This window comes from Colias philodice, chromosome 17 (genome assembly GCF_061535455.1).
Source record: "Colias philodice isolate Cphi_HAF_F1 chromosome 17, ilColPhil1 Martin Lab GWU primary, whole genome shotgun sequence".
Taxonomy (NCBI): domain Eukaryota; kingdom Metazoa; phylum Arthropoda; class Insecta; order Lepidoptera; family Pieridae; genus Colias; species Colias philodice.
In genome coordinates, this window is record NC_143102.1 from 8321897 (window position 1) to 8348380 (window position 26484).

General features: G+C 33.3%; 2 protein-coding genes and 1 long non-coding RNA gene across 4 annotated transcripts; 2 read left to right on the forward strand and 1 right to left on the reverse strand.

Moving 5' to 3' along the window:
- Window positions 1-662: 662 nt before the first annotated feature.
- Window positions 663-2845, reverse strand: Rack1 (Receptor of activated protein kinase C 1). The gene is made up of 5 exons (XM_089705453.1): window positions 2654-2845; window positions 2163-2371; window positions 1688-1894; window positions 1153-1404; window positions 663-918 (listed from the first exon to the last, which is right to left on the reverse strand). Exons 1-5 carry the CDS (start codon window positions 2760-2762, stop codon window positions 739-741), a joined length of 957 nt encoding a protein of 318 aa, XP_089561579.1. The 5' UTR covers window positions 2763-2845; the 3' UTR covers window positions 663-738.
- An 868-nt stretch (window positions 2846-3713) lies between these two features.
- mts (protein phosphatase 2 catalytic subunit mts) lies at window positions 3714-25160 on the forward strand. Of its 2 annotated transcripts, none has more exons than XM_089705713.1 (8): window positions 3714-3766; window positions 3894-4004; window positions 9644-9853; window positions 14712-15016; window positions 19242-19427; window positions 20014-20067; window positions 21215-21298; window positions 22018-25160. In XM_089705713.1, the coding sequence occupies exons 2-7, from the start codon at window positions 3903-3905 to the stop codon at window positions 21285-21287; spliced, it is 930 nt and encodes a 309-aa protein (XP_089561839.1). In that variant the 5' UTR covers window positions 3714-3766; window positions 3894-3902; the 3' UTR covers window positions 21288-21298; window positions 22018-25160. The 2 variants fall into 2 exon arrangements, with proteins under 2 accessions (XP_089561839.1, XP_089561840.1); XM_089705714.1 differs by having other exon boundaries at window positions 3764-3782.
- Window positions 21984-25160, forward strand: LOC149481219 (uncharacterized). Its single transcript, XR_016316966.1, has 3 exons — window positions 21984-22202; window positions 22238-22255; window positions 22291-25160. It is a non-coding gene; the product is annotated as an uncharacterized LOC149481219 (long non-coding RNA).
- Window positions 25161-26484: the final 1324 nt, after the last annotated feature.

Here is a 26484-nt window from a genome sequence, read left to right on the forward strand (position 1 = left end):
AAGTTATTGAGTTTGTTATAATTTTCTTTAACTTTGTTGTTCATTTTACCTCAATTATACCTAAGTAACAACAGAAAACATTTGCAAATCCTACTAGGATTAAGGACCCATTAAAGTAGTATATATAAGTAGTGTGTATTATGTATCTTGCACACATCAATATGCATTAGTTTAATAATTACATACCTATAAAATGTGGAAAATCCAAATGTGCATGTCTCACGCTAATTGTGTAACAATTAAAATTAATGATAATTGCCTATTATAAACTTCCTAATACAGAATTTTTTAAATCGGACCAGTAGTTCGAGATTAGCGTGTTCAGACAAACAAACTCTTCAGCTTTATAAAATATAGATCAGACATGTAAATACTACTTATTTAACTGATAAATTGTTTAGTGACTCTCTGGTCACATTGAAAATTTCCACCTTGTATATATTTTCATAAGCTTCTTTACTAAAAATAATTATTGTTGTATAGTTATAATGCCCAGAGTACATAGGCTGAGTTATTGTATTTTTCATACTGTGATGTTTTGAGATATGAATCAAAGAATATATAATCACTTAACCTTTTTATTTAAATAAATATACACGACATTCATTTGAATATCTTACATCTAAACTTACGTCAAGGAGATCACAATTAAAACGAAGATAAAATGGTAATTCCATTTATTTTTATACTTGTTACATGTAGAGGACAAAAATAAATGAAACCAGTAGTTTATACACATTATCGTGTAGAGACTGAAACCTGCCAGACTCTGATGATATTGTCGGTATAACCAGCGAATAGGGTTTGACCGTCAGTAGACCAGGCAAGAGACAGACACTGGGGTGGATCAGATTTGGAGCGGTTCTCGTTGATGATCTCTGGTTTGAGTTCTTCAACCATTTCCTTGCTTTCCAGGTCCTAGGAGAGAAAAAATATATTAATTTTAGACAATATACATTTATCACTTCAACTTATAATTATTTTTGAATAATTCTTAGGGAGAGCACAAGAAAATTTGAGTAATTCTAAGGGAGAGCACAAGAAAATTTGAGTAATTCTAAGGGAGAGCACAAGAAAATTTGAGTAATTCTAAGGGAGAGCACAAGAAAATTTGAATAATTCTAAGGGAGAGCGCAAGAAAATATGTCTTACCCAGATTTTGATGGATGGTCCAAACGCGGCACAGAGCCAATATCTGTTCGGTGAGAAACACAATGCTGTGATGATGTCATTATGGTCCAGGGTGTGAAGGTGCTTGCCGTCGTTCAGGTCCCAAAGCATGGCCTTCATGTCCTTACCACCAGACGCACAGAGGGAACCATCAGGGGAGACCGTGACTGTGTTCAAGTATCCAGAGTGACCGAGGTGGTTGATCTTCAACTTGCAGTTGGTCAAGTGCCATACCTACAAAGGTAAGAAATAAGACTTAAGTTGTACAGATTACCAAAAATACATTTTTTTGATGATACTTTTAAATGGTATTAAACGTGTAAATATCATACTAGCTTTCCGCCCGCTTTGTCTAAAACATAATAAATTATATACTAAAACCTTTCTCTTGAATCACTATCTATTAAAAAAAAAACCGCATCAAAAGCGTAGTTTTAAAGATTTAAGAATACATAGGGACATAGGGACAGAGAAAGCGACTTTGTTTTATACTATGTAGTGATAATAGCTAGCTTACCTTAACGGTACGGTCCCATCCAGCAGACACAATAATAGGGTTGGCATGGTTGGGGGAGAATCTGACGCAGGATACCCAGTCACTGTGGCCATCATCTTGGATGGTGTACTTGCACTCAGCGAGGGTGTTCCACAACTTGATGGTCTTGTCGCGGGATCCAGAGACAATTTGACGGTTGTCCACTGAGAACGCCACTGAGAGAACATCCTAAATGGAGAAAAACATGTTAATAAACAAGTAATGGTACATGTGAAACACAGTATCACTAAGCATGTATTTAAACATATGCTAATTACTTACACCTGCTACTCTATTCACATCTCTCGATCAAACAGGCACAAATGCTTGGTAAAGCACTTATTTCTTCTGCCTCGCATAGGCTCAAGACACTTTCTTCTGCCTCGCAAAGGCTCAAGACACTTATCTTCTGCCGCGCATCGGCACTTAACCTAACAAATTATAAGTTCTGTCACACCTTAGTATGGTCTTCGAAACGCCTAGTGGTTTTGCCGACAGCAAGATCCCAAAGACGCAGGGTCTTGTCCCAAGAACCGGAGAGGGCGTAGTTTCCATCGCTTGATAGAACAACGTCGGAAATGAAGTGAGAGTGGCCGTAGAGACGCTTTTGTGGAATGCCGTAGTTAGTTTCGTCCCTTGTCAGTTTCCATACAATGAGAGTTTTGTCTGGAATAGTATTACGTCAAAATTAGTATACTTTAATTAAACTTAAGTAATAGTACTTTATTGTGATAAGTTTATTCAGCCCCATATCCGCTTGCCGCTCATGAATCGCGTGGCAAAGATTTATTCATCATAATAGAAAGAAATAAACAATTAATATACTTAAAATCATGCTGTTTAAAGAGTTGAGCTCGTATAATAAATAAATTAAACTACTTTAATTATATTTTTTAAGAGATCCAAATGGATATAAAATATTATGAACAACTCAAAAATTTAACTTACCACGAGAAGATGACAAAATCATATCAGGGCATTTAGGATTGGTAGCAATTTGGGTAACCCATCCATTGTGACCGCAGAGGGTGCCCCTTAATTTCAAAGTTTCAGTCATTTTTCTTCAGCTGGTTGAGGATTTCACTCAAGAACCAGCCGCAACTCGTGCTGTACGCAAAAAGAAAGACAACTTCAATTTTTTAAATCAGAACTATGCCGAACAGATAATAAATAATCCATAGACAACTATCAATATAGATAAAGAGAAATGATACTCAACATAAAGTTATATTTTTATAAAATTTTAATATAACTATTAAAAAATCAGATGTTTTGCGCGAAGTGACAGTAGTACCCACCTCAACGCTTCGCTTATGAGGCGTGCAATACTTAAATATGTGATCTCATCTGAATTTGAATGTATTTTGAAAAGAATCATTGGAGGAAAAATAACATTATATGCAATTTGAGATTTGATTTTATTTTGAACATTCAAAATAACTTCAATGTTGTATATTATTGTGTTGTAGTAAGTGTCAATTTATGATCAATCAAGTTCGATTTATTAATTTTTATATCTACATACTTACTACATAATACTTATGTACAATTGAAATTTGTAAATTAATAAAGTTATAATTTTAACACCCTGAAATAATTGTAAAATACGCATTAAATAAATATGGAGATTCTTATGAATTCATCTCAAGTAATTTCACTAAAAGTAGCATCATCAGCCATATTAAAATCGAAAGTAAGCACTTTATTTAAGTTATTTATTAATTATATTATAGTTTCTAGACTAAACTTACTACAATACTAAATATAATACCAGATTGTACGTTTCATGAACCTTTATTTAATGTTTCGTCGGATCTTTACCAAGGAATAAAGTAAGCATATTATTGAAATTAAATTCTAAAGTGCCCTGAATAGAGTAAACATTAATAATAAAAAGAGGATTTTTATAGCCTAAAAAGGTCAATAATTCTTATTATACGTGATATTTTGAACGCAGCTGAACTAAGCGTCATACTTAGTACCAATATGGTCCGCTTGGAGGCGATTGTCGCTCTTTTTTGAACCAAATTGACGTCACGCAAGTAGTATCTACGCCATTTTGTAAGTGTCTACCAAAGTCAGTATTTCTAGACACAGTGTAAAATATAAAATTCGCATGGTTTTGTGTACATTAAATAGTTAAAAATATCTAAAAACTAAGTTAACGTCTTGGGCGTTAATTCCACAGACACAAAATATGGAGGACAAGGCGTCGTTAAAGGAACTGGATCAATGGATAGAACAGCTAAACGAATGCAAGCAATTGACAGAAAATCAAGTGAAAACGTTGTGCGATAAGGTAATTTTAATAAAATTTTGTTTTCACGATAAGATTCACCTTTGATTAATGTATAGAGATCAGTGTTTGATAGGTTAGAGGCTTACCTGTAGTTATATTGAATGATTCATGTACTTACATAGACTCGATCCGAGAACGCGTATGTGTGTTGTATAGTGGTTACTAGTTAATCGTTATTGTAAGATGATGGGTAGTCAATTCCGTGGAAATAATTTTCATATTGGTATTCTCACTCGGTTCATAGAAACTCGCGTATTCATCGGTATACCACACCCAGACATTGAATTTAGATTTCAGTTGATATTAGCCAAATTGAACAAGATATTTTTAGACTAGATACGGAAATGATGCTAACAATTGTTTTTATTATTTGATCCTGATCGTTTCATGTTGGTTTTTGTTTGTTGTTATTACTGATTTATATTTATGTGTTCAAATATTTCAACAAAATAATTTGCAGCCTAGGTATTTATGTATTTCAACTTAGCTTAATACTTGTTACTTACCATATATACATATAATATTATCATGTTTATCATGCAATATATCAATTATAAACATGATACATATTTCCAACTAGAACATTCAAATATACATACAATATAGATTTTGAAAATACTTAAACAGTAAATCATAATAGAAACATTTAAAAAATAAACATAATTAACAGATTTTTTATGTCATTTTCCTTTTGTTTTTATTAATAAAATGTTATCTGTAATCATCTGAACAATACTGATTAAAATTAATTATTACTGAAACCTCTTGTTATGTGGATTCCATTTATTAAATAAAGAATAGTTAAATCATTATAGCCAAAAAATTACAATGCAAAACTGCATTTATTATTAAAAATCGCTTGTTTGTCTATTTTCAAAAGTTAGACAACAATATCATAGAACACATTATAATCAGATTTTTATCATAACTATTTTAATCTATACTCATTAAGAACAAAAAAAGCATGTATGTTTGCCTTAGTAAAATAACCTTTTAAATACAGCTTTTTGTGTTTAAAAAATATACATGAGTAGCTCATATATTTTTTTTTAATTTCTGTTTAAAAAGTTGTTTTAATATGGGCAATTTGGTAGATCTTCATCCTTTAAAATGTATGATGTTTTGGTTCAAGCATACAGTTAACATACACTAATTCATGCTATGAAATACACATATATTTTTATGTTTGGTACAACTATTATTCATGGCAATATTATTTTATATTTCTATCTATGTTGTCCTTTTTGAAAAAAAAAATATTTGTTTTGTGTTTTCATATTATTTTAATGTTACAGAAATGTATTTTAACAGTATTTTTTGTTTATTGTCTAACAGTATAATAAGAAAGATATTTAAATGTTTAATGGGTTTTTTCAAACTTGTTCACTTATACATATTAAAATGGATGCACTCACTTCAAGGTCACTGCCTCATTTCATTATACATAGTTCAATGACTTTCATTCATTGATTTGTATTCAATGAATATTACTTTTTTCAATAGTTACCCTCAAAAAAGTATATTTATACATTTTTAAAGTAATTTATTTTTTTAAGGTAATGAAAATATGATTATAAATTATTCATTTCTTTTGATAAGGATATAAACTTGTATGGCCTTCTACAGTATTTCCAAATGTTAGTAAACAGTTTGGCCATGGTCACTACATCTTATATACATTGTTTATTATTATGTATTTCTATGTACATAATACATATATCAAAGTAAAATATGTGATTTAACAAATTGAGCATTTTGCACAATATTCATGCAAAAAAAATATTTAAAAGCAATTTTTCTTTTATATATTTTAGAATGTTTAATCATATGTTTATGCCTTAGTGTAATGGTAGGTGTGTGTAATCGGGAGACTGTGTATAGTTTTAGAATAATATACCATCTTTACATGATGTTATCACAATTGCAACAATAAATCTGTGTTTCTTTTTAAATACTAAAGTCTTAGCTTGATTAGTCACATCAGAATCCAATGAGAATGCTTCTTTTACCATCTTATGCAAATTTTTTCAAATTTTTCTTATATGTAAGTAATGTAAATAAACAAATTAGTGTTCCAAAAATAATATTAAGTTATGTATTAACTCAATAAATACTTGGATTATTTACATAAGGGACAAAATCTTGTATTATTTACGGTCACCTGAAATTATGTACAAATAACACTGATAAAATATATTGACAAAAATGTGAATCTCCCAAATAAACATTTATCAATTTCTAACTGAAATAAGGTACATATTATAATGAACAATATTGTCAGCATTTGAACATTTTCGAAACAAATTAAATTGTCGATGTATATTTCCTAGATATTGAAGGATAGATTATATATTGATAGATTTTGAATGAAATTGATTTTATATGCATTTTTAATTAAAATTTCCTGACTCGCTTGGAATAAAATTGAGTGCGTAAAGGTTATCTATCTCCTTCATAATATACTATCTAAGTGTATATCTTAATTCTGCTTTATGCATTTTGTGCGTATGTAATGATAAAACATTTTGATGAATAGAATATAGTTTACATGCATTGCATTTTTCCAGGTTTTAATGGTTTTTCTATACTGAAATCTTTGTTTATTTAAATAGCTTTCAGAATTGTTCTTATTATATTAATTAGATATAAAATGTGTACAAACAATGGAACAGTTCATTCTATAGCAATTAGTCTAGTTGATGCTGAGATAAGCTTGTTCAAACATAATATTATTAGTATAAATAACATTTTACATCTCAAAGTCAAGGGTAATTTTTTAAGCAAAAATTTTTATGTTTGTATATTAGGTATTCAACCTATTTACATACAATAAAGGTATGTTTGGTAAATGTCTAACCATGTTAAATAATGTAATACATTTTTTGGTTCTGCTTCTTAGCCATTGTGCAACTCATGTGATGTAAATGTTACATAGTCCTTCATCCGATAAAATGCGTATTACAGTTTTATGTATGCGAAAGAAGTTTACATAACACTCATTATGAAGCTGAAATGATCATTTAACCTCTGTGAAGCTCTTCTTTAAAGAACATGGAATATGGAATTTCATCAACATTATTTTTTTCGTTTCTTCAAAAGTAAAAATATTTTCGAGATTAATCTAATAATACTTCCTAAAAAATATGTCGTACTGTGTCAGTGTAGGTCGTTGTTTTGTAATCCATCTCAATTTTTGAGCCATCCCAAGAATGGCCGTAAAAACCGTATTTTACTTCGTAAATTTTACTTCGTAAACTTCGTAAACGGAATTGCCAGCTGCTTCGTTCCAAGGGCGTATGTTTTTAAGCCAATAACCTCGTTGATATAAAAACCCTAAATACTTTTAAATTCTCTCTTAGTTTGAATTCGATATGGACATAATACTTTCTTTTGTAAACTTCAACAAATTCTTTATTTGGTGGACGCGTAGGATGTGCCATGTTTAATTTAGGTCTCGTCTCTAAACTTATACGTTTTTGGTATAATGGAATTTCTAGCTTCTTTCTAAGTTCATCTCATAGGTACATCACTCTATTCTGTATAATATATTTATGTAGGATTATCAGACTCAGACCATTGTACATCTGTTTTACAATATTCATATTGTGCTAAATTTATGACCTTTTCTCTAATTGCAGTATCAAATTAAAATTCCATCAAATACATAATATTAAACAGGAAGTTGGATTTCCTGTCAGTAAACTTACATAATCTGAACTAGTATTTATTGTTAGGATAACCTAGATATAAAATCTTAATACGATTAGATTAAATTTGGCAGTGCTCGTTTAGCTCAATAATTTTTTGGCATAATAATTTTGCTAATTGTAGAACTACGTTGTGAAGTTTTCCATCAAATTATTATTTTTATCACGGTGGATATTGCAGTCTCTGTAAAAATAATGTGTCAACTGATGGCACAGACTATCTTTTTTCATTTAAATAGGTCTATTTCAAATGTGTAAATAGTAATTATATATTCGTCTATACTCTAATAATATCGATTTCAGACCAGTTTTTGATATTCGTAAACAGAAATTCTAAGTATTTTTATGTTTTCTCACGGGTATCATAATATATTATATAGGAATTGGAATATCGAAATGGGAAGTCGCAGGTTACTCCGCTTTTTATACTAGAAAACAAAGGAGACTGTAATATAGCTCCCTTTTGAAAAGCGCAGTACCAGCAAAAAGAACTCGAATAGGCCTTTAAATTCATTCCGTATTTGTATGCCACATTTTTGGAGCATTATTACTCGCGGGCTTGCGAGGCTGTGCTCTAAAAACGTAGCTAAAGTACACTTAGCAACAATACGTGGTCCTGTTTACAAGTGAGTTTTCGCTGCTTTGGATGTAGGGCTTTTCGCGAATCCTCAAAGTCTCGTACACGGTTGCCCCACTTTGATAAAAAAAGCATGAAAAAGATCTAAAGACAAGACACGTCGCTCTCCAATCGCCGGAGGTCAACAGTGTTATGTAAAAGTTAGATCAATTACGTTCATCTTGTTACGATAGAACTGCTGCGGTAAAGGAAATCTTTATAAATAACCCCGCCCACATTTACATTGAACGACTTAAGGATGTGCCCGCCGCCTGGGTCTGACGATCCCACTCGAGGAAATTGAAGCAGCGTGACTTTTACTTTTGCCTCATATGAAAGAACGGATGCATATTTATATGTAACTTTCTGTGTATAGAATACACTAGTAGACATTGATTGAGTGATGCACATTTCTATTATTATATTTATTTCAATTGCGCTCGTGGATGCCCCCTATGCGTCTGCCTCGATCCAACTCGACTGTGAAGCGAGGGCTTGAATGAATCGCTGTGTAATATTAATCAAAAGATTTTATGCTTGATTACAGAACCGACCGTCTGGTTAATTATTCTCGTATACCTACTCGTTTCACCCCTCCGCTTCTTTTTTCTTAGTGAAAATGTTTAAACATGAGACCTTCGTACAAAATATACTGCAAGTTCAACTATTATGAGCATATGAAAGTCAGATATTTTTCGCCGAGAAAGACCCTGAATATTTTATTATTGTGCAAGGCTTTGTTGCTTTAGTGATGATTGTATAAAGTATAAACTATACAAAGATAATAAACTTTATATCTGCAGACTTCATCAATAATAAAACTTACCTGAACAGAATGACCTCATGTCTTCATAGTGCTGCATTAATTAACATTTTTAATTTGTCACGCTCTTAACTAAATTAAGAATGATATATGAATATAATTATTTATGTTTTAAGTCAAGTAAGTAATTTTGAAGCGAGTGAACATAACAAAGATTTATGGCATAAAAAAGGCACGTTACATATGTATGTGATATGCAAAATGAATAATATAAGCTTGAGAAAAATAGACTATCTTGTACAAAGGGACATATATTATTTCATAAATATGAATATGTAGTTTGTTAAGATATCATTTGACATTATTGAATGTTATAAAGAGTTCACTAAAGAGAAACTTAGCACATTATTATTATGAGTATTAAATTATTCATAAAACATTATTGTATTTTTATAAAAATTATCAATTATAGTCCCACTATCTAATCATCAATCAAATGTCCAATAGTTTGCGCTGTTGCAACAAGTCTATACACCGGCCTTCCGTTTTCCAGGCAAAAGAGATTCTAACGAAAGAGTCGAACGTCCAAGAGGTACAATGCCCGGTCACCGTCTGCGGGGACGTGCACGGCCAGTTCCACGATCTGATGGAGCTGTTCCGCATCGGCGGCCGATCCCCGGACACCAACTACCTGTTCATGGGCGACTATGTCGACCGCGGCTACTACAGCGTCGAGACTGTCACGCTGCTTGTTGCACTTAAGGTATGTGGATGCACACAACGCACAGACGCACGCACAAGCATACGCAAATACATACAATGTGCGCGCTCGCACACACACGCACGCACACATGCGCACACACCCACACACACATGCGTACACAGCTCCTACGTGATTGATACGTAAATCCAACTTGCAAATGTTTTTCTCTTACTCCTCTGTTTGGAAATGGTCGATTGTTATCAAAAAGTAAGTTATTGTGACTTTATAGGGATATTCAACTTATAAAAATATCGGGCACAAACACACAATTGTGGGTCATTTGTAACAGGATGGCGGTTCTACAGGGGTCTTAGTACGCAATGACAAAAAGAAAAATGATGGTCAGAACGCTGATACCGGATACTATAAAATATTACAGTACATATCTTAAGATAAAATATTATAGTATCTTCACCGTGTGTGACGCGCTTAAAGCTCGTGTATAATCAAAGCTATCATTGGTTTATAGACATTCAATTGGTAATTAATAAAAAATACATAAAATACACTCGAAGACATCGATCTATGCACAATGTTAATTGGAGTGACGCGCGACAAAAAGCAACAAACCTGTTAACTGTAAATAGACGAGTCAAGTTCTTGATTGGCGTTTGGGACAAACAATTGACGGTGGCAATTTTAATTCGTAAATAATGTGCCTATGTTTTGTCACGTACAGCTGGAGTTTCTATACAGTTTTAAAATAAAAATCTGACTAAAGTTTACGTGATAAATTCTTAAAGGTATTGAAATATGTAGATTGTGTGCACAACCTCAGCTGCTAGACTCGATGCATAAGTATGCCGCTTTTTCAAGGAACATGTTGGATTTTTAGACCTGAGACTATTATAAATTTAAAAACTTCTTTCCCCATTGTGTAAACTGTAAAGTTTCAATCCTTTTTTGTAACTGTTTTAATGCGATAAAAACTATGCATTTCAATGCAAAGTTCTTTTATAAAAATTCAAACGAAAATACTCAGTTTTTCATCTCAAAATGCAATTATACTTGAGTTCAGTTGCTGCACAATTTTCAGGAGCTTCAATGTTTTTAATAAAGATGAATTTATGCGGTTGTGAAAGTTATATCATTAGTTAGCTGTGTACATTTTCCTGAAATATTATATAGTACCTACGTTTAAACTATAGCCTAGTGAATAGCTTTCTTTTTTCTGTCATACACTTGTTCCACGTGTATTATTATTAATTTATAATACGATTATTGAATCAAATATGTAATTTAATATTAAACTTGTACAGCTTCACGATATGGCCAAGATATATCCTAGGCATAATTAGTAAAATTTGAGTACATTTCTCAAAGCAACGGCAAGCTAGTTGGCACTGATCTTACAAAATAGATATACATATTTATTGTTTATAATAAATATGTATCTTAATTGCTCATACAGTATAGGATTATAATATAAACATTGTCATTGGTGATACGCTTCATGTGATAACAATTCACTTGACTCATTTTCGTATGGATTCATTGTGAAGGCATCCTTTATAAGTTGTATAACTACGTCATCTGTTTGTAATATTCGTCGAACACATTCTGTCGGTAACATGATTGCATCTATTGTTTTAATTCTGTTTCCTATATCTGTACCAGATTTGTTTATAATAACCTAATTGATGGCCAACCGTGCGTACTTTATTGGGCTTATGTAAAAGCGTTTTGGTTGCGGGTAGTTGTACATAACTATCCTCATTTTGAGACTAATAAAAATGTATGTTGTCAAGGTAAAGGAAATATTGTACCAGACGCTGTATAAGATTGATTCTAATTCGAATTCTCATCAATGTTCTTCCAAATAACCATTAAATCCATAAAAGGCTAATTACATATTGTAAAAACTTCAATTCTCGATTACATATCGAATTATTTCACTCATGAATATATATTTGCTACTTAATAATAGTCGTATACAAAGGGTGCATTAATGAACGAGAGGTAAATTATATCGAATTACTGTACGGGCACATTGTAACAGAAGACACGCACTAATAAATCGAGAGAAATCCTAGCTTACAAATCATTGACCGAAGTGTGAGCGCTTTCTAGGTGAGAGGACGTGATGATAAGATTTGGACGTTCATATCGCTTATCATTAGCGTATTATCAGTCATTTTGCTTTCATCAAATATACCATTGCTCATATCTATTTTTAATGTTTAATGTATCAAACAATAACAAGGGATTCTCCGATTGTGCGAGATATTTTAATGACTTGTTTTCCTCCGCCTTCAATTAATGAGACTGATATAATTAATATAAGTTGTTTTTTTTTTTCATATTTTAAAGATAATTATTTTTAGTGGTAGCGGTTTGTAACAGCATATGCATTATGCATACTGCTATTACTATTATAGTAGAAAATAATAAGTTTCAAAGTAATTCGTAAGTAAATGGAACAATAATAATAATAAATACTTTTCCCCAAAATGGCGTTGCCACACTTTTCCATCGGTATTTTAAGCATTCTTGATTGACATTTAGCCTTCACCGACGTGGTCACGCGACGATATATTATATTCTACGGAAAACTATAAACCATGTCAACTTGTGGGCGCTTAAATTTGTTCTTCAGAAAATGCACTTTTTTCCTTGAATTTATGGGTTGGAACGTTTTGGCTGATGTCATTTCATTCTGTTAACATTATCGTCCCTGAAAATATTTATTTAAATAATGTTTAGGCTACAAACTTCGTTGTTGCACTAGGCAGCCAAAAGTGTTGGAAAATACTCGATACAAAGTGTACACTATAGTGGACATTCAATAGTCTCGTTACACTGCACTGGTACTCTGTACTGTGATGATACAAGTAACAAGTTATAGTGTCATTGCTGCCCGTCAAGACTACATGACCTGTGACCCAAGTTCAATGTACGTCCCGAGATAAAGTGCGAATCATAATATGTATCGTCGACAATACTTTTGTTGTGAGCGGGCGTGGCTTGCAATAGCCTCAGACTTTGTTTCGGAAGTGATGTCTATCTTTTATCGATAGTTATAACCTAAATAACTAAGGGTTAGTTAGTATACTGTATACTTACATCACATTATATGGGCGCAGAGCGTTCTATGTTTGTTTTTATTTTTAATCAAATTTAGGTGATATTCACTGATTTTTTTCGTGTCGTATAACTGTAAATGGAAGACACAGGCTCCTGAAAAACAGTTCTTACTATCTTAGGAGCCTGGGTCACTCTAATTTGTAAAAAAAATTATGTGAAATAAATGATTTATTTATTTATTTATTCAATTGTAGCTTTCAGCATAATAAGCCCTTGAAATATTATGGTGATCCTTTTAATTCTTTATGTGCATGTTTTATTCATATACATTGATTGTATTTCTCAATTTGAGCTGAAGTTGTAAATGCTCTTTGAATCCACTGGGCGGAAAATTCTAATTATCACTGTATAAAATTCTATGACATCATAGTTTGGTTTTTGAATGGTTCACATTTTTTGCATGTTTACAAGGAGCGCTGCGTATCTTCTGTATAGATATAGCTTATTAGTGAACGTTTTCCATTAACAAGGTTCACCACATACTGATTAAACACGACACAAATTTTACAAATTGTTCGCTCTAGTAATTAGTTACTTTACATTTTGTCAAGCGTCCAAGCGGTAGTAGCTATCATGACGATCTTTGAGGAAGTCTTGAAAACACAAAAAGTGTTAAAATCACTTAAAACTACCTTTATAGCAAACAAAAACTTATCTCTATACGGAACAGACACAATATACACGATAGATGTAAGCGATATTCTAACTTGGTACAAATCAATATAAGCAAATAACACTGCACATAAGTAGGTCATAACTGCAGACGTTTGACCTCAAAATCACAACGATGAATACAAATGAATGAAATAATTAACTTATAATCGATCGAAATAAATCGTTCAGAATCCGAGTTATTAAAATGTATAAGAACATGAATATTCTGTAAGTATAACTTGTAAACGCCTTGCATGTTTTTAAAACCTTTTAATTTTAAAATAACTGGATATATGAACACACTCGTTTTAAAACCACACAATACATATAAAATATTTGTATTTTAGAAGTATTCTCATTTAATTATCATATGAACTACTTAGTCAAGGTCGTTTAGCTCAGCCGTGACTGCGATTAAATATATGAAAGAATAAAATATTTCACTGATAGTTATCAGAATTTAATTGGTTTACGTTCGTCGGAACTTCCTTTCTTGTTCCCGGTACATGTGTCATTGCATACGCGTAATCAAATATTGGCACATACACATTGGTATCACCCCACTAAACGTAGTATAGTTTGAATGATAGCTTCACGTGCATAAGGCGTGTAAAATCGTGGGATTTTATTAATAGCTTCTGAATGTTAAAACAAGTACATTTGTATTTGCAGAAATTCGGTAAGATTGAAAGCGTTGTATAAATATTGTTATTTGTTTACATTTATGAACATGCAAAACAATTATTATTTCAATGATCTTTGCAAATATTCCATATGATTTGATTGCACGCAATAATTGTTTGATATAATTAAATAACACCAAAAGCAAAATGTTCCATAAACGTTCAATACTTGAAGTACAACTGAATTATTTCATTATTTAACTGCATTTTTTTAGTGTCGACTACGTCTTCAACTACCTAAATAAAACATCAACAATAAGTACTTATTACATACATCCCAGTATTCTATCTATAGGACACTGCTTCTGCTTGACCACCTGGTTGTCATGTTGTTGTGTTAGCGATAAGGCACATCCCATGCCCTTTATTTATGTGTTTATGTTAAAATATTGCAAAGTAAACCGTACCGACTTCACATCATTCACAAAACATTGCAGGTCAGATACCGCGAGAGAATAACGATCCTCCGCGGCAACCACGAGTCGCGTCAGATCACGCAAGTGTACGGCTTCTACGACGAGTGCCTCCGCAAATACGGCAACGCGTCCGTGTGGAGGCACTTCACGGATCTGTTCGACTTCCTGCCGCTAACTGCGCTAGTTGACGGTCAGATCTTCTGCCTGCACGGTGGGCTCAGTCCGTCGATCGACACGCTCGACCACATCAGAGCGCTGGACCGCGTGCAGGAGGTGCCGCACGAGGGGCCCATGTGCGACCTGCTCTGGAGTGACCCCGATGATAGGTGAGAAATAAGGAAAAGCAATACACACAAACACGATAAGGACACAAATTAACACAAGTAACTAATTATTTATAGGTTTACAAACAATACATGTGAAAAAACGGTGCAATACACACACAAACAAGATGAGAACACAAATTAACACAAATAACTTATTATTTAGAGGTTTACAAACAACACATGCGTGAAAAAACTGTACTGAAAAAAAAATTATGTGAGTCTTATGAAACAATTATGGTGTTTATCCTAATCCTGATAACAATGCTTCTGGGATATAAAGTAAGATGGATGAAATAAACGAAATTCAGATACATATAATTATGTATATTAAACTTGTGTAATGCTTTCAAGTCGGTTAAAAAGTAAATAACATCAAAGTATGTAGACTCATCAATGGTTGTGTACAAAAATATCATAATAACTCAGGCCCTGGAATCACAGACACAATAGAAAATCTATTGTGTCGTGGCGTGGACCGATCGGGCCGTTCGGGGCTCAATGGGTTAATTAAAGTGATTAGTGACTGGTAAAAATGAGTAACTACAGATGAAAGATAACTTGAGATATGCATATTGCATATGATGCAACACATGCTAATTTTTACAAAACTAAAGCAATTATCACTCATTAGTATACACATGCTAATTTCAATGTCGTGTTCTGTACACACCTTAATGTAAAAAGAAAACTAAATACTAATTTTATGTATACAAAAATATTTTGAGTATATTCCACTCTCACTAGCAAAGCTGTCCTATAATTCACAAGGTGAAGGTGTTATAAATAAATATTTATTTTATCATAAAGCATAGACATGCAATTTTTAATCATAAAATTATTTCAATGCTCACAATTGCGCAACCCCACTTATCACAAACGATGTCAAACCCAACAGCTAGTATTGTTTATAACGACATTTCCAACGTTTTATCCAATAAATAGAAATCAGATAAAACTGCAACATTACGGCTATATTGCACCGTCTAAATCTGGCCCACATCTAGTTATCGACGGAAATAGCTGTCCATTATCGATTTTATTTATGTTAACTATTGTGATGTTAATAATATCGTGTGAATCACAGAACAATGAAAACAAATAGAAGTGCGATAATGTCATAATTAGTATGAAAACCAGTGTCGCCAAACCCACACATTTAAACCGATAGTTATACAGTACACTACAAGTAAACTATGCCTTTGATTGGACAGCTTAATTTGAGTAAAAACTGACTTAGGTTATAAATTCAGCATTTCAATATGTACCCTAACGCACCATGTTACGGTTTATTTTAGTATAACATCTCTAGGTATATTAGCTGTTTTGTTTCTCATTGCACAGAAATTCCAAATTCGAAAAACATTCAGCTACTCCACAACAGAGGGCGTTAGTTTTCGATAGATATAACTTTGAACCTCAACACATAGAGATAAGGTTGAAATTTGTGTCACTCAACATTAATGACATTAACTTGATATTTATCTGATGCTATGCCCTGAGGGATGTCAGCCTTGTTATCGATATCGAGATATCGATAATTCAAAAATAATTATTTTTTGTGTATTTTTTTTTCTTTCTATTATACGAGTATAGTATAATGTGTCACATTTTGGAGTATGTTTATTACTACTAAGTACGTCTTTTTATATTATTATTATTAAATAAAAAAACGGAATAGAATAGTATTAATCTATATTTACAAAATACAAACAGAAAATTATATACATTATTTTAAATCTTGGAACTGCCGTAGGTTTGCTGTATCGATGGCCTTTGTTAGACTGCTTAGTGCGTACTAGTTCGGCATTCAGTTAACTCGTCACGTTGCATTTATCCATTTCTCTTTTAAATTAGCCTCTTTGGGAATTCTGTAAATAAATTGGACAAATGAAAGCTAAGGAAAAATAAAATAAAATTTAATATTTATAATGTTTGTCTTTTCTAAAGTATCGATACTGTCGATATGCGCCACAAGCATCACTAAAGCGACATTCGTTTGTTTATTGCAATAATATTCCAGAAATTCTTGTTTGCTGTTCAATCTATAATAGTACTAATTTCTTACGGATTAAGGTTCATTTTGACTAGATATTTGTATACAATTTTGACAAATTACAAGCGAAGATATAACATAAAATATTATATGTAAAATAAATAAAAATAAGACTTACCGATGGTATGAAATGCCTCCATTGCTGATATTATTTCGTCTGCTATCATTTTTGCACTCTTATACCGAACAACACGTCCTAATTAATGAATAAATACGGAAAAAAGGTTTGACAGCTGACAACCGACTCGAATATTTTTCTGCGCACAACTGAGAGCAAGTTAGGTGATCTTACCTTACAAGTGACACGTGGGCCACGCCCACATCACACTTCTATCTACTTTACTGTTCTGTGGTGTGAATGATATTATTGAGAAGATATGAATGTCTAGTATTATATTAATTTTAATGTACTAGTTTTGCTTCGCGGTTTTAGCGAAAAGTGCAAATACATTGAAGCGGTCTGCTAGTTGTGGATCTTTACAAAACTTACAAACATGCAATCAAATTAGATTAAATTTATTAGTATGAGTTTTCTATATAAGCAGCACTTGTGAAAGTAAATGTTGAAAGTACATTATAAAAATAATCTTATCTCAATAAAAGAAAAACATTCGTTTTTATTTCGCAATATTTTCAACATCGTCAGAATCTTCATCATTCTTGGGAACGTCGCTGCAAAGAAAGTCAAATTAATAAATGTATGAAAAATTCAAAACGTACTAAGTGCGTGTAGTATTTTTTTCATACACAAGTATATGTAAATTCTACAAAATATGTAGTTTAAAAAAAATAAAAAACACGCTTTTTGCAAATTGAAAAATGGAATAATTTTATCAAATTAGTGTGTTGTCATCGGTCCTCAATAAATCTACAAAGTTTGAACGAAATCTGGCCGTTTAAAGTGGGTCAAAATCGCGCCCAAAGAAGTCGGTTACAAACAAACATACAGGTGAAGCTAATAAAAAGCGTGTAAAAAAGTAAAGGACAGATGTTAATACTTTTGATGTAGATGAATAAATATAAGCCATGTTTCCTATGCTAATGTTTGTATTATAAATATTAATTCATGATTCCGCAATTAGGTTAGTCAAGTACGTAGTAAGTACATGATTCGAAAAAAACATTCTTGGTCACTTTTATGTTTGGGGTTTTTCATTCCAAACCTACAACATATGCACTTTCTTTATATAATTTGATGATAAATTGTTTATAAGTGGTGTGTGGTATATTATTGCTATTTTGAATGATATTGTGGTTAATATGTAACATTTGACCTTCCCACAAGGAAATTGCATATACTTAATTAAATATTATCACACCCCGGACACTCCATACAAAATGATCGTTTTGACAGTCACACTGTAGAGACTGCAAATGTGTGTGTTAACGCTTTATGGTTGGCACATTTGTGACTAGCGTAAAAAAAAAAATTCGCGTTTTTCTGATGAAATACATCCGTAAACATCACAATATCTAACCATTTTCTACGAAAAACGATAATCACAAATCCAAAATAATAAAATTACTTTAAGTCAATTTGATTAATGTTGTCAATTGAATAATCTTCGTTGCGTATCGTCCTTGCAGAAAAATATGGCCCATTTTATGTCTGATCGCGCGGGGGTGAGGTAAGTTTAATTTTGGCGGGAGGCGGAGAGTGTCCGTTCTGTAGCGTTTAGCTACTATTATGTATTCTGTGATATTATATAATGGTTTGCTTACTATTGCGCATTGTACCATCAAAAATATATTTGAAACTTTACTCAAGTGCTCTTGTGTGTGACATAGTATATTATCAATTTTAGGCAAGTTCTAATCCATTTCATGTTTATGAAGTTTGAAGCGTACAACGTAAAGCCTGAAGGTTATTTTTACAAAACTGAAAACAATGATTATCCCGCCAACATCAGAAAAAAATTCAAATGTCGAACACACAAAGCAAAGGCTTTCCTCTATACAGCCACGATTTGACATAATGTTGCGTATCCCGCCAACATCAGAAAAAAATTCAAATTTCGAACAACCAAGGCAAAGGCTTTCCTCTATACAGCCACGATTTGACATAATGTTGCGTATCCCGCCAACATCAGAAAAAAATTCAAATTTCGAACAACCAAGGCAAAGGCTTTCCTCCATACAGCCACGATTTGACATAATGTTGCGTCCACACAGAGGCGGATGGGGAATATCGCCGCGCGGCGCCGGCTACACGTTCGGGCAGGACATCTCGGAGACGTTCAACCACAGCAACGGGCTGACGCTCGTGTCGCGCGCCCACCAGCTCGTGATGGAGGGCTACAACTGGTGCCACGACCGCAACGTCGTCACCATATTCTCCGCGCCCAACTATTGCTATAGGTAACGTGGTTTTTTGATGAATTAACATATTCTTTTTGACGTGACAACGTCTTATAATTCGATAGCGCCGGCTGCACGCACGAAAAAACATGACTCATGCGGCGTTACCTCGCTTTGAGGCGTTCCATGTAAGGCTTGAAGTGCAAGCGAGAGTGCGGAACGAACGACAAAGAAGCACAATCGGACGTTGTCACGTTCAACTATCGTCAGTTAACCGACTTTACAGACAACCATTTTTTTTTATTGGAGTTTACTTCAATGTGAAAAAATATTTAATGAACTTAATTTAGAAGCTTTTTGATATGGAACAAACATTCTTCTGAATTTGTTCTAGAATAAAACAAGTTAAAAAAGTCACTTCATCACACTGTGTGTTTCTCCAATTTATTTCTTATTGGTTGAATGTAGTGACATAACAGAAATCTTAATGTATGGTATTAGTGATAAATAAAAAGGTTAATGTAATTATGGTTCATTAAGTATTTATTGAATATTATTATACAATGAAGTACTATTTGATGGCGTGATTAAATAACTACATGTTTATTGTTATAAGATTATGTAATAGTTATTTGTTTGTTTACAGATGTGGTAACCAAGCCGCTATTATGGAATTGGATGATGCGCTTAAGTACTCGTTGTAAGTATTCTAATCTGTCTTGCTAATTAGTCAATTTGCATTTGAGTTATAGTTACACGTGGCTTGTGTATTGTGATTGTGTGTCTTGAAGATATAGAAAGGTAAAAAATTAAAAAAAGCGGCTTTTAATAGGCTTGTTTGTGTTTAAAAAGCATCAAAACAGATACGAATTTTTATATAAACACTAGAGGTCCGCCCCGGCTTCGCCCGTGGTACATATGAAAAATAGATGTTGGCCGATTCTCATACTTACCCGATATGCACAGAAAATTTCATGAGAATCGGTCCACCCGTTTCGGAGGAGTATGCAGACTAACATTGTGACACGAGAATTTTATATATAAAGATTTTACTTATTTGTAGGATTCATTAATTTTTAAACGATAAACACATTTGGAAAGATTTCGCCCTATGTAAACAAAAGTATGACTGGCATTGTTATGTCTTCGCTATAAGTATATAAACACTGAGTCACATATTATTATCAAAGGCTAGATTTCCAAAAAGAGTCACCTTTCCGACCTTAGTGCGGCGCGTGCAATTAGTAATTGTGGTGTGACGTCACAAGACATGTTTATCTGTTTTCTGTTTTATGATGAAAAGTGCGTTTTATAAAATATGCTGTATTATCGTGGGACTTTAATGCTGCTGTAAATATTATATAATGATGTACTAAATTACCGCGCGTAACTTTGCCCGCTTTGTATGAAACTTAACAAATTATCTACATAAACATTCCTCAGAAACCAATATCTATAAAAAAAAACCCTCATCAAAATCCGTTGCGTAGTTTTAAAGATAAGAAAGGATAGAAAGCGACAGCAACTTTATAATATACAATCTTGTGTTGACTTGTTACGTACTAATAACTGTACTGTTTTTACGTTGGAACTGATTGCTAATTTCCTTCAATTTTATCGTATGCAGTTTAATCATACAAACTTTATAATATTAGTCCAATTATCAACGATTCTGGAATGATTAGAAGCGCAAAGTGATGACTAATATATTTGATTTATATCAAATATATCGAACGGTAATAACCGTCAAATCTGTGGATACTTAAGTTTTATGACCAAGCACTATAGTTATCATTTAATTTGGAAATAAATAAGGGTGTATATTAATATTGTGTGTGTGTTTCTAGCCTTCAATTCGACCCGGCTCCGAGACGCGGCGAGCCTCATGTGACGAGGCGGACGCCGGATTACTTCATGTAGGCTGCCCCTAGGTGTGTATTAATAGTATTTGATTATAATTTTGTTTTTAATAATCCTCGGTTCTGCATAATAGTTCTAATGATCCAAAACAAGACACTTTTTTTCATTAAGTAATTGATAAGAAAAAATTAAGCACCTATATTTAAACGACATTCTGTGAATACAGGCAATTTGAATTTGTAACGTTTTAAATGGATTTTTTATTACACAAAATATCAATTAAAAACCAAATATTATCAAAATTTATTTGTTTCTTTTTATTTGTTAATCTCGAACTGTCAAACGCGTGAAATTTAAATAACTGTAAAGTTTTCTTTTATTTTTTTAATTTTAACCCTTATTTTCTGTAATTATTTCAAAAAATCTTCTTTTCACAACAATAACAAGAAAAATAATTAATGAAATCGTTTCACGCGTTATTCCGTGACAAGTTAAATGGGGGTTTTTACACGCTTTTTATTAGCTTCACCTGTACTTATGTTTGTTTGTAACCGATTTCTTTGGGCGCGATTTTGACCCACTTTAAACGGCCAGATTGCGTTCAAACTTTGTAGATTTATTGAGGACCGATGACAATACACTAATTTGATAAAATTATTTCATTTTTGAATTTGCAAAAAGCGTGTTTTTTAGTTTTTTTAAACTATTATTTATTTACTTTATTTATTTTGTGTAGATATAGACATAATAAATATAATGGAAAAAAAACATTACGACATCGTGTTTCCAGTGGCGACGTCAACGTCGCAGCAGCGGCGGGCGGGCGGCGCCTGTCTCGCCTGCGGCCCCGCGCCCGCTCGCGGCCGCAGCTCCGCGCGCGGTTCATCTTCACCTTCCGGTACTGGCGCCCGCCACGCGCCGCCCACTGACACCCGCAACCCCCGCAACACCCGCAACACCCGCAACCCCGTCAACCTGACACATGGCAACCGCGTCGACCCCCCGTCAACCATCACATGGCAACCGTGTCGACCCCCCGTCGATACTCGATATAGCAACCGTATCGACCCCCCGTCGATACTCGATATAGCAACCGTGTCGACCCCTAACCCAACTGCAAGCGTGTTCAATTGAATAACTACGTTGAGACACGGACATATAGCAAGCGTGTCGACTCCATGTCACCTAAACAAGCGTGTCGACCCCCTGGATCCTTGTCGACTTCTGCAACCCCGTCGACCCCCATCAACCTAGCAACGTGTCAACCTCTAAACCAACCGCAAGTGCGTCGACCCCCTAGATCCCTAACAAGCGTGTCCACTTGGAAAACTGTGTCGACCTTGCAAATGTAACCGTATTAACCCCTTCCCTACGAGTCTTGTAACTCTATTGATTTTAACAACAGCTTCGACGCAGCGCTGTTTTTAAAGTGAAACTTTTATTACATCGTCTCAAACTTTTTGGTCTGTGTAGCGCATGTCGCGTGACGGTCGGCTGCCGAGTAGGTATAAAGCAGTGTTCGGAAAAGTTTCACTTTTACCGTGGTTTCATAAAACCACACTACATTTTTATTTGTATGGAACGTGTTTAACGGTTATGTGAATTTAAATTTTGTGTAAGTAGTAGTTATGTACAACGCCTCTAGCGGCTGTGTGAAGTATTAAATATTGTATATCGTAAATAATTTCTAAATTGTTAATATTATTTGTATAATTTATCAGTTGAAATAAAAATTGTATGTTTTTGCGTGTGTATGAACTTGAAATAATATACAAAATATTATATTATACAAAATATTATATAAATTCTAGTTTGTATGGATGCTAATAAACAGGTTTTATTTACTTAGGCTCTTTCAAATGTGACCTATTAGCCAAAGCTTATATGATCATTGATATAATTTTGGCTGCACAATAATGTATTACAATACAATTTACGATTGCTATTTTTATAAAAAGACGGGTTGCACTCCGGGAGTGCCGGCAGAAGTGAAAACTTGATTATTAACGTTGAGCATGTTTGATATTTTGGAATGGTATCCGTCTTACGCTTTTTCGATCAGGTCACGTGTCCTGACGCGAGTTTAAGATTTTATACCCATTACAGAAAAAGTGCTCAACGCAGCTAAAGAAGTTTTCACTTCAAAAATATTCAGAAGTTTTATTATCGAAATTATTTCTTATATTTATGTAACTCACATAACTGCTAGATACGTTGTAAAAATGCAATACAAGTATCGAATATTATTAAGGTCATGCAAAGTGGTTGACGCGCTATTAAATGTTTACTTAAATAAATGTGTCGATGGTACCAAGAAATAACCAATCTGTATACCGCTTGTGTGATCGCTTATGAGGGTAGTCTACAAAATAGTCCCATTTAGTACTGGGGCCGTATTATGACCTCTTATTTCCAGACAGTTTACGCCGTGTATTGAACTGACTGGCAAATTCATATTATGATCGCAATAACCAGCCGTGGTTAATTATGTTACATATAATATGAATTTGCCAGTCAGTTCAATTCACGGCGTAAACTGACTGGAAATAAGAGGTCATAATACTGCCCCTGACAACTCTTTAGAGCGATTTTGTTCAACATAAACTGTAGTGTCGACGATTTCAAATATAATAAATTGAAACGTGCGTCCATTTGAGAGATTTTTTATACTTTACATGACGTAAAACGGTTGGATTAATATGTCGTCGACGGATCTTTCACACTAAAGGCTATGCGTGTGTTCTATACGTTATTATAAAGTGAATGTGCGTCTGTTTAATAGGACTTGTGTATACAATATACATATGTATTACATATTGATTGCCGGAGACTGAACTTCAAGGAAAAGTTGGCCTCGATAATGTGGCGTTTGAAAAATGTATAAGTATGCGGCGGTTTATAGCGTTTACTTGATGAACAATTTTTTTTTAATTTTTATTATTATCATTATGTATTGTATAAAACTTATTTATTTAGGTATATGTACTTAGAACACACGCGTACTCTTTGGACCTATGTAGTTGTCAAATTTAATTCTCACATTTTACGTTATAAACGATCTGTTGTAATATAAAAGAAAAATTGTTATTCTATAGTGCGTGTTCGTAATTATAAATTAAAGATGGTGGCTTGCTTGTAACGTGTTTAATGCGAGCAATAAAATGATAATTATTTGCAAAAGATAAATCTTTCAGACACGCGTGTGCATCCGTGGGCCTTAGCATTCTATTGCTTGCATTGAAAAAAAAAGGAAAACCAAAATGGCGGCGGGATTCCAAATTAAAATGTCAGCAGTGCGTTGCTAAAACTTGCCTTCCGCGCGACTTTATGCTGGTATGTTCATTTTCACAAGGACGGACGGCGCGAACACTGTATATGTATTACTTATGTATCAAAGACAATTTAGACCTCATTAAAAAGCGTACATTTGCTAAAAAGTAGTTTTATTTTCCACCAACTCGGAATGGACATACCACCATACAATGGAATTAGACAGGTGGCATTTTCTCATCTAAATGTTTAGTTCGCGTTCGCAATGTTCCGTTTTCTATTGGTTATTATAAATTTACATTAATTAACAGAAATATTGATATGTATTTTTCAGTTTGATATTATTTTTATGTGTTAGTATCGTATGCTTCGCTCGAGCACAATAAAATGACGGGTACATTCGTCTCTGTAATAAAAATAACAATAAGCATTTATTTTCGTGACAGAATGGCTGATTGCGCCGTATATTTAATATATTCGCGTGACTTAGTCAAAGTATTAAAAATATTATAATATAATGAAGGTTATTATTGGCGTATCGCCTCATTCTGTCATGAGATCCGATTGCATTTTTTTGAAATTGAGTTTGTTCAAAATTCCCTCCTGTTGTGCCACAGTACCTGTATAACATGGAATAAATGTTTCACAAGCGTGGAGCTTTAATGGTTTCGTTTATTATTATAATATTCATTCGATTATTATTTTAGGTAATTATGTAAATACCTATGGATGAAGGCATTGCGTAGGTCGTTAGTGGAGATAAGCTCGAAAATATTCCCTTCCCCTGTACTCTGGCGAAACGAAATGCGAAGTGAACAACTTATCGTAATAATGTATAGCATTTTTATATGGAAATAAAAATATAAAAGAGGATAAGAGGTTAAATCTAAAGCGGTGTGGGTTCGGCGCACGTGCATTGGGCGGCCCACACCGGATCGTATATTATATCGTTGGAGCTAACTGGCAGAACGTAGCGATGGATCACTTGGAGCTCGGACGGCGTCCGTTTCTTCTGTCAGTGCCATTTTAAATAATAGACGATGAGTTACAATGTGTTACATTTCCAAACTGCACTTCGATTGATTGTGAGCGTGTGTCCTGCATACAAAGAATTTCCCACCAATCACATCGGTCGCCACACGTTTCTTTGATCTAAGTATTAAGTATGTAAGTTAGGTAAATAAATAAATATGCAAAAAGAACAAAAAAATGTACGCGCTTCATTTGTGTGAAATAATTTTTTTTAACATTGACGTTGCACTAAGTTGGTTTTGCTTTCGCTAGCGTTATTTCACACAATCGAAGTTCGTTTTGTAATATAAGGCTTTCCTGGCAGAATGCATAGGTAATAAATATTCAATATAAATGAGTTAAAGAGAACATTTGTGTAGAGCGAATGTTGTGTGACAATGAGTGCAATGTTGCGCAAATTGATAACTTACTGAAATTATACAGTGTTGGCAATAATCTAATTTCAGATAAAACGTATAAAACAATTTATTCTTACAACTGTACTATGCCCGAGAATAGGAATTAGATAATAAATAAAATTAATTATACACAATGTTTCATTGCCGGTTCACCCCATTTCTCAAATATTTATATTTTTAGTAAGACACAACGTAAGAACACCAGACATAATATCTTGATGTTCGTTTCAAATGAGAACAAATTATTTAAGAATGGAAATCATCGTAGGTTTTTGGCACTTTGATGTCGTAGGCTCCAATATACCTTTGCATGCAAAAATACATTATTTTTCATTAAAACCTCGCAACGGTCTTTTGAACGTTCCTACAAATAAAAAAAAAAAAACATCTGCCAATGAGGTTTGTTGATTTTAAAGTGTAAGTTACCGAATCTTTTAGTTACCGAAAATTTTATTTTATATGATTGAGCATCAATAACCAAATGACGAGCAATTAAGGATAAATTTAATGAATGTAAGGATATTGAATATACTTTTACATACCGACGTCAGCGACAA

Coding starts and splice junctions, on each gene's coding strand:
- Rack1 (XM_089705453.1), bottom strand. CDS start 2,762: ATGACTGAAACTTTGAAATTAAGGGGCACCCTCTGCGGTCACAATGGA. Junction 2,372..2,653: donor GATTTTGTCATCTTCTCGTG/GTAAGTTAAATT, acceptor ATACTATTCCAG/ACAAAACTCTCATTGTATGG. Junction 1,895..2,162: donor GTTTCGAAGACCATACTAAG/GTGTGACAGAAC, acceptor TTCTCCATTTAG/GATGTTCTCTCAGTGGCGTT.
- mts (XM_089705713.1), top strand. CDS start 3,903: ATGGAGGACAAGGCGTCGTTAAAGGAACTGGATCAATGGATAGAACAG. Junction 9,854..14,711: donor CGCTGCTTGTTGCACTTAAG/GTATGTGGATGC, acceptor AAAACATTGCAG/GTCAGATACCGCGAGAGAAT. Junction 15,017..19,241: donor TGGAGTGACCCCGATGATAG/GTGAGAAATAAG, acceptor GCGTCCACACAG/AGGCGGATGGGGAATATCGC.